We start from the raw sequence: 9,262 nt of genomic DNA on the forward strand, positions 1-9,262 counted from the left end.
CAACTTCGATAAGATGAAGAAGGCTAATTAACTTAAATATTTGATGTTATTGATTTGAGCAACTCAATATCGACTTTTAAATGTGTACATACAAGAAAATCGACTTTATACCTGAACATAAGATTGTCTAATTCTTCCAAAAGCACTGCCGTTATGGCTTTATGTCAACTTCGATAAGATAAAGAAAGCTAATTAACTTAGCTTTTTTGAGAAAACTAATTAATAGGGAATGCGTGAACCGAATATGTATAAAAAATTGCCTGTGCCGAGAAAATGAAAAAGCGACCGCTCGCGAATGTTCTTCTTACACAATTGGCTTCTTTATTTCAGGAATTTTATGACTTAGCCTAAACCTTAACCTAACGGCTTAAACTAACGGGACGCGTAAATATGTATCTATAAAAAAGGGGTAAGTAGAATTCAATTCGTTACATTATGGTAGAAAATTATGGTGAGTATATAAACAGTATTATTAGGGTGAGTATAATATAATATAAAATAAACTTTAACATTTTAATTTAAATTTTTAATATAAATTAATTCATATACATTCGTTTAGTATTTTGTTTAAAAATAGTATTTATGTGTAAAGGATGTCGCTTGGCGCAACACCGGCCGCCTTGACAGGATCATGATCCTTCAACGTTGATTGGTAGCAGGGCGAGCTTATGAATGGGCCGCTTGATTGTGCCTGCTTTCGTTGCCACGTCTGCCACTCGCACCTTGCCGTCTTGCCCTTCTACGGTTGCGGCGACTCGTCCTAGTACCCACTGCTGCGGTGGTGTGTTGTCTTCGTGTACGAGGACGAGGTCGCCGGCCTGCAGATTCCGCTCCGGATGTAGCCATTTGCTGCGCTCTTGAAGGCTCGTGAGATACGTTTTGGACCACTGCTGCCAAAATTGTTGCTTGAGACAGCAAACAAGTTGCCATCTCTCGCAACAACGAATTATGTCCGCTGGCACTTGTGCTGGTGGCAGTGCTCGTAGAGGGCAACCGATCAGCAGGTGTGCTGGCGTTAGAGCTTCTCCATCGTTGGGGTCCTGGCTCAACGGTGCTAGTGGACGCGAGTTGAGAATGGCTTCCACTTCGGCTAGTACTGTTGACAGCTCTTCTGCGGTGAGAAGAGCGTTGCCGAGTGCGCGAACTACCAGGTGTTTGGCGGATTTCACCGCGGCCTCCCATAATCCGCCGAAGTGCGGCGCCCTGGGTGGTATAAAGGTGAAGCTGAATCCTTCTTCTGCGGCGAATCCCTTCACTTCCGTTGACTGAGCTAGAAATGCCTCTTTCAGCTCGCGCAGCTTGCGATCGGCGCCGACGAAATTGGTTGCGTTGTCGCTGTATATTTTCTGCGGAATCCCTCGGCGACCAATGAACCTTTTGAGGGCGAAAATGAATGTATTAGTCGATAAGTCAGAAACTAATTCTAAGTGTACTGCTTTCGAAGTAAAGCACACAAAAACAGCAATATAAGTTTTCACGGGTGGTCGACCACGTATTTTTAATGTTGTATATATTGGACCACAAAAATCTACGCCACATATAAGGAAGGGTCGTAGCGCTCGAAGTCTTTCTGATGGCAAGTTTCCCATTATTTGGGTTTGCAGCTTCGGCTTGTAATGAAAGCAGTGTGTGCAGTTTCTTACGGTTCTACTGCATGCTTCTCTTGCATTAATCAGCCATATGCGTTCTCGAAGAAGCGCAACCAGCGCTTTTGCTCCAGCATGGTGATTCCGAAAGTGCAGGAACCGTAAGTAAGTTGTAACGAAGTGCGAATTTTTATATAGTAGTAGTGGAAATTTGGCATCGTATGGGAGAGGTGCATTTAAAAGGCGACCTCCTACTCGGATTAATTTGAATGACAGCGACATATCCGAGTACTCATGCAAGAACGGATTTAGTTTTTGCAAGTTTGCCGGTAGCGTGGTGCCCTTGGTCAGTTTTTGGATTTCATTTGCAAATTCCGAATTTTGAATCACTTGAACAATTTTCAAAAAACTCAAGTGCAACTCGTTAGATGTCAGATCCCTACCCTCCGTAGGCATTTTTGGTCGTCTGATCCATCGTAGTAAATATGCGACCACACGAAGCAATTTTCTATGAGAAGAGAATTTTTCAATTAGGTCCAATATTGGATTTTTCTCAGTGGTCGAAATTAATGTAAATGAATTTTTCTTCTTCTCTAATGCTTCGTCTTCTGGTGAGAGCTGGAAGTGGGTGTTAATTGGCCATAATGCAGGGTCTTCTAGGAGGAACTGTGGACCGCCAAACCATATTGAATTATTTAATTCGTCCACGTTACAACCCCGAGACACTTGATCCGCAGGATTTTGTTTTGTTGGCACATGCCGCCAATGCACTTTGTCGGTCAACTCTTGGATTTCGGACACTCTATTTGCGACGAATGTTTGTAATGAGGAAGGATGTGTTTTTATCCAATGTAAAACAATTTCGGAGTCTGTCCAAAATGTAATTTTTTCGAAATGTCGATTCAACATAGGCGCAACTCTTGACCATAATTTTGAAAGCAGATGTGCTGCCGAGAGCTCAAGACGCGGAAGAGATTTGGTCTTCAGCGGAGCCACTCTAGACTTTGCAGTAAGCAGCATACATTTAATACCACTAGCAGTTTGGCTTCGTATATATATGCAGCATCCGTACGCTCTTATTGAAGCGTCGGAGAAGCCATGTATTTGGCAAATGGCACTCGACTCTACGTTCACGTAACGAGGAATGCTAATTGTTGAAAGCTGCATTAGGTTGGCTTTGAAATTCTGCCAGCTAGTGTCGAGGCGCAATGGAATCGACTCATCCCAATCTAGTTTCTGAATCCAAAGCTCTTGCAATAAGATTTTTGCTTTGGTAACTAGTGGGGCTAATAATCCAAGAGGATCGAAAAGGCGAGCAGAAACTGATAATATGTTTCGTTTAGTGGCTCGCAAATCATTAAAATTGTCGTCTAGGACAAATCGAAACAAATCCTCTTTCGGCAACCAATGGATTCCCAACGTTTTTGTAGAATTTTTGTCATTGAAGCTTAATGACTTTTCAGTGCAATCACTGTCGAAAAATTTAGGGTGGTTCGAAAACCACTTCGTTAAGGTGAATCCTGCCGAGTTTAATATTTTAACCACTTCACTTCTTATAAGATCTAGAGACTCAAAATTTTCAGATCCTGTCAATAAGTCATCGACATAAAAGTCTCTTTTAATGGCCAATGAACCGAGTGGGTATTTAGTTGTATTAGCATCGCTGAGCATTTGCAAACACCGTGTTGCGAGAAATGGAGCTGGCGCAGTGCCGTATGTTACGGTGTTAAGTCGAAAAATTTGAATATGCTCTGAGGGATGCTCTCTCCACACAATAAGCTGACAATTTCTGTCTTCTTCGTGCACCATTATTTGGCGGTACATTTTAGTAATGTCTGCCGTTAAAGCGTACTTGTGTAAACGAAAACGAAGAAGAGTTGAATACAACTCTTCTTGGATGGTTGGGCCTACCATCAAAAGTTCATTCAATGAAGTTTGAGATGAAGTACGACTCGAAGCGTCAAAAACAACACGTAATTTGGTTGTTGTGCTTTCGGGTCTTAGAACGCATTGATGCGGAATGAAATAGTGTGGCTCACTCGGGATCTTATTATTTGTTGGGCTCATGTGACCCAGTGCTTTATATTCATTCATGAAGTCCAGATACATTCTACGAAGTTCTGGATTTTTCAATGTTTTCCTCTCCAGGGCCTGAAACCGCCGAACTGCGGTTTCATAGGAGTGACCGAGTAACTTACGGTCAGATTTAAAGGGCATTCTGACTTGAAGCCTTCCTGAAGGCAATACTTCAGTTGTGTTAACGAAAAATTGTTCACACTCTTTTTGTTCAGGTGTGAACTTGTTGCCATTTGTTTCTGAAGGAAGTTCCTCCAGAGCCCAGAATTTTTGGACTACTGAATCTATGGACGTTAAGTCGTCTTCAGTTTGGCATAATGTGCTAGTTGCTTCGGGAGAAGGACTAAGATTGCTGACATATTTGCCAGACACAATCCATCCCAAAAGAGTTTTCTGCAGCGTTGGTTGATTAGGGCCAATTTTAATTTGGCCAACCGCTAACAGATCGAAAAAGGTTTCTGCACCCAATAAGATGTCAATCTTTTGGGATGTGTGGAATTCTGGATCCGCCAATTCAATATTGCGCGGAATTTTCCAACCATTAACATTAATGGTATGGTCTGGATGATTAGCCGAGATGCATCGCATAATCCAGAATTCCGCCGAAAATTCATAATTATTAACGCGTGACTTAATAAACGCGCTTAATTTGGCCCCGACTTTCGTACTGGAATTTCCAATTCCTACAATATTTAAGGTCCTGTTTTGGCGACGAATCCGCAGTTTTTGGGCCAAATCCTCTGTCATAAAATTGACTTGTGACCCTGAGTCCAGTAAGGCTCTTGCAGGTAGGTACGCTCCACAGCTGGTCCTCACCAGAATAACTGCTGTTGCCAACATTACCCGATCCGGCATACTCGATGTATGCATTGCATGTGTAGTTGTTGTTGGTTGCGGACGAGATTCAGCAGCAAAGGAAACGGGATACTGGTGAAGTAACGTATGATGGGATCGATTGCACACACGACATCGATCCGCTCTGCACTTGGAAACCGTATGTCCCTTACGCAAACAATTTATGCATAAGGGCACCGATTTGACATACTCAAATCTCTGTTGCACAGAGAGAGTTTTAAAAGTGGGGCAAGCAGATATGTAGTGGTCCTTTGATTTACACTGCTGGCAAAGAGGCTGCTTTGTATTTGTAGCTACTAACGACGATTTGGTCCTGTCCGATTTGGTTCCTGTCATGTGACTCGTGCTGATTGCAGCTCCAGGCTTCGTTCTCGAACATGACGCTCCCTCTGCTGATAATTGCTGAAATCTTCTATTCAGGGTGGCTTCACAGTCCTTCCATAAAGGTAGCTTGTCGTAATCCAGCTGTTCTTCCCACTTTGATCGGGTGGCAGAGTCCACTTTTGTCATGACCATGTGTATGATAATCGCATTTGTAATTTGTTTCTCATCGCCCAGCGATAGCAATGAGTCATACACAGCCGACACTTCATCGATCATCGCTCGCAATGAGGGTGCCGATGGCTTTTGGATAGTTGGCAACTCAAAAAGTTTCGAAATTGTGTTGAAAAATATCAAACATTTATTATCGTAAACTTTTTTGAGGCTTGCCAACGCCTTCGGGTAATTTTCATCCGACATTTGAAACGCTTTTACCGTACCCAGAGCCTCTCCAGATAGACAATTAACCAGATGGTTAAATTTTTCAATATCTGGGATATTTGGATCATTGTGAACCAGACTCTCAAATAAACTCATAAAATTTTTAAATTCGGAATACTCTCCCTTGAATTTCGGCAAATTCATTTTTGGGAGCCTTGAGCTGTGAGATGTTACGAAAGATGTGTCCGCAATAGACGTTCTACTTTTTGCTAAAATTGTTTTAATTATAGATTTTGTTTCTACAATTATGTCCTCTAACTCCCCTCGGGCCATGTCGTCTTCATCAATCTCTTCAATTTTAGATTGACACTTCATCAACTTTTCGCTGTGTGAGTTTAATATGTCGAGACGACATTCCAACTCAATTGGATCTAACGACATGGTTTTTTCCAGAAGGCCCGTCTTTATACGCAAAATGCTACTTTTCGCCACCGTCCTTTGACGCTTTAATGATTTTAAATCGATCAACTCCTTACTTGGGGAGAGGTTGGCGATAGTTGGCTTTGGCTTGCTCATTTTTGGTTGTTGAAATTAATATTTCGAAAACGAACGGCAAAGGTTGGCAACAAATATAATAGGAATCGATTACGAAAACGAGAAAAAAAAAAAAAAATATCGATTTCCAATTATACGAAAGCCTAACCGATAATATTCGTAATGAGCACAATGTTTTTTGAAAACGAGAAATTGAAAACTGTGTGAAACCACTGACCGAATTGTACTTTTTTTTTTTTTTTGCTTTTGCAAATTATTAAGAATCGCACCTTAATGTTTAATATGTAAGATATATGTGAGATATACTCTAAACGCTACCGCAAATCGTTTGATCCCTTTTTTTTTAATGTCGATATATATAACGTATGTATGTATATACACGATTGCTTTTGCCAATATTTAAAAAAATCAGAAAAATCGCACCTTAATGTTTAAGTGATGCGATCATGCACAACGCTATCACAAATCCCTCTATCCCTTTTTCTTTGACGTCAATATATGTGTACGTATGTAAGTATATAATACGAAGAACAACAAAGCGGCGGGGGCCGATGGATTACCGGCCGAGCTATTCAAACTAGGCGGCGAAAAACTGATAAGGAGCATGCATCAGCTTTTTTGTTGAATATGGTCGAGCGAAAGCATGCCCAACGATTGGAATTTAAATGCCCAATCCATAAAAAAGGAGACCCCACAATTTGCCAAACCGTGGGTTAGATTCAACATTATAATTTATTTTGAGTGAAAGATTAAAGCCCACCGTCAACAAATGATTTCAGTGTGGTCCTTTAGACCTGGAAAATCAACACCGACCAGATATTCACCATGCGCCAAATCTTGGAAAGTGAAAGGAGAATCGACACACACCACCTCTTCGTCGATTTCAAAGCTGCTTTCGACAGCACGAAAAGGAGCTGCCTCTATGCCGCGATGTCTGAATTTGGTATCCCCGCAAAACTAATACGGTTGTGTTGACGTTGTAGCTCCGTCAGAATACCTCTGTTCGATGTTTCAGACAAAATCGTGTGACTTTTTCAATGGAGAAAATAGTTCGAGCTGCAGAACTTAATCTTTTATAAGATGTGTACAGCTGCTGGCGTATGCTGATGATATTGATATCATCGGCCTTAACACCCGCGCCGTTAGTTCTGCTTTCTCCAGACTAGACAAGGAAGCAAAACAAATGGGTCTGGCAGTGAAGAGGGCAAGACGAAATATCTCCTGTCATCAAACAAACTCACGTCACTGTTGACAGTCATAACTTTGAAGTTGTAGATAATTTCGTCTATTTAGGAACCAGTATTAACACCATCAACAATGTCAGCCTGGAAATCCAACTACCTGCTACTTCGGACTGAGTAGGCAATTGAAAAGTAAAGTCCTCTCTCGACGAACAAAAGCCAAACTCTATACGTTTAATTCCCGTCCTGCTAATGGTGCAGAGGCTTGGACGAGTCAACAACTCATTTGCAGTTTTCGAAGAAAATTTGCGAAAGAAATGGTCCTTTGCGCGTTGGCCACGGCGAATATCGCATTCGATGGAACGATGAGCTTCGAGATATACGAAATAGTTCAGCGAATTAAAAAAGCGGCTACGCTGGATGTTGTCCGAATGGACGAAAACACTCCAGCTCGAAATACGCCGGGGGAAGCAGAGGAAGAGGAAGACCTCCATTTGGAAGGACCAAGTGGAGATATTATTGGAATTCAAAAAGTAAACGACTGGCGCGCTGTTGTCTATAATCGCGTAAGCGGTGTCTACGCCAATTAAGAAGAAGATATATAACGTATGTATGTATATACACGATTGCTTTTGCCAATATTTAAAAAAATCAGAAAAATCGCACCTTAATGTTTAAGTGATGCGATCATAGACGCTATCACAAATCCCTCTATCCCATTTTTCTTTTACGTCAATATATGTGTACGTATGTATGTATATACATACGTGTCCAAATATTATATATGTATATTGTATATAAGCATAGAAGTAAAAAAGGGAGAGTCAAACACTGAAAGGGTGCAAATGTTAATTATTATTATTTATTTTCTCTGTTTGCACCACTTTCAATGATTCGCACTCGTTACCTGTTGTGAATGCGTAGGCGTTTTGCCTGCGTTCACTTCCCTGGTGCAGAGGAGGCAACGGCAGGCTCATTCCCACGAAGCTAGTAGGTGTTGACGCAGCAGAGATGTCGTTGGCAGCAGCGATGGTGTCAGCAGCAGCAATGTTATTACCGATGTTATTAGCGGCAGCGATGTTGTTAGCGGCAGCGATGTTATAAGCGGCAGCGATGTTATAAGCGGCAGCGATGTTGTAAGCGGCAGCGATGTTGTCAACGGCAAACGATGTTATTAGCGGCAGCGATGCTTTTGGTAGCAGAGTTAGAAACAGTACGGTGTAGTACAGTACTTTGTAGAAAACGGCAAACTTGTGTACAAAACGACAAACGAATTCTTTTTTTTTTTTTTTTTAAAAACGGGTGTTCAATAAATAATTTTATACCGGCACTTCACTTTGTATCAAAACGGGACGGTGATTTTGGTTTGTACACTACGGCAGATTTTACGGAATTTTTTAACGGGTGTTTAATAAATACTTCTATACCGGCACTTCACTTTCAATCGGTACTTTAAGTTAACGGCACTAAAAAACGGGTTTTTCTTTTTGGGTTTGTAATTTGAAAACAGTAATAAATTTTTTAATTTTAACTTTTTACAAAACTTTTATGTGAATATAAATTCCACCACTTTTGCCAAAATACAAATTGAAATACTTATGTGCCTTTATTTTTGCACTCCACTGTACTCACCACCCGTTTTGAACTTGCCGTACGTATATGTATGTAGATTTGTACATACGTGGTTTCTTTACCGCACTTGTTTCGAGAATTCTTTCGCACTTAGTTAAACATACTTATGTGTATGTGCATATATTTTGCGTGTATGTACCGGTAAGTATTGATATATGTATGTACATATGTACGAATTTGTGCACTTGCCGAATGGAAATTTCCGCACTCCACTTCACTTATTTCTTTCTTTTTAGATTTTTAAATGTTCATACATATGCTGGATATTCTTTTTATCCCACTATCACTGCTTATGTACATGTACATACGTACATATGTATGTTATTTTCTATACACTCTGTGAATCTTTTCACTTTCACAGTAATAATTTGTAAATTTAAGCACGTTTGTTACACTTTTTATTTTAAATTACGTTTTTATGTTTTGTTTTTAATGCTTTCCACTTTTTAGCCGACAACAACCGACAGTCGCGAAACGAAACGCGCGCGCACAGGCAATTAAATGCAATTGAAACCGAAAATTGTATGTACGTATATGTATACGGATATATGATATCCACGAAAATTGTTTTAAAAATGTTATTAATTAAACTTTACACTGTTCTTTGTTAATCTTTTATCACGCACTATTGTCCCTGCTCGGGCGCCATGAAAAATCTCAAGCTTTTTTGAGAAA

General features: G+C 40.6%; 1 protein-coding gene across 1 annotated transcript; it reads right to left on the bottom strand.

The window, feature by feature from the left end:
* Positions 1–629: 629 nt before the first annotated feature.
* Positions 630–8,144, bottom strand: LOC126766474 (uncharacterized; the record flags this gene model as incomplete). Its single annotated transcript, XM_050484250.1, has 3 exons — positions 630–1,374; positions 3,865–5,159; positions 7,939–8,144. Coding segments are annotated over 3 exons (2,246 nt in total), but the record flags the coding sequence as incomplete, so codon positions are not given.
* Positions 8,145–9,262: the final 1,118 nt, after the last annotated feature.

Source organism: Bactrocera neohumeralis, unplaced genomic scaffold (genome assembly GCF_024586455.1).
Source record: "Bactrocera neohumeralis isolate Rockhampton unplaced genomic scaffold, APGP_CSIRO_Bneo_wtdbg2-racon-allhic-juicebox.fasta_v2 ctg1370, whole genome shotgun sequence".
Lineage (NCBI taxonomy): Eukaryota > Metazoa > Arthropoda > Insecta > Diptera > Tephritidae > Bactrocera > Bactrocera neohumeralis.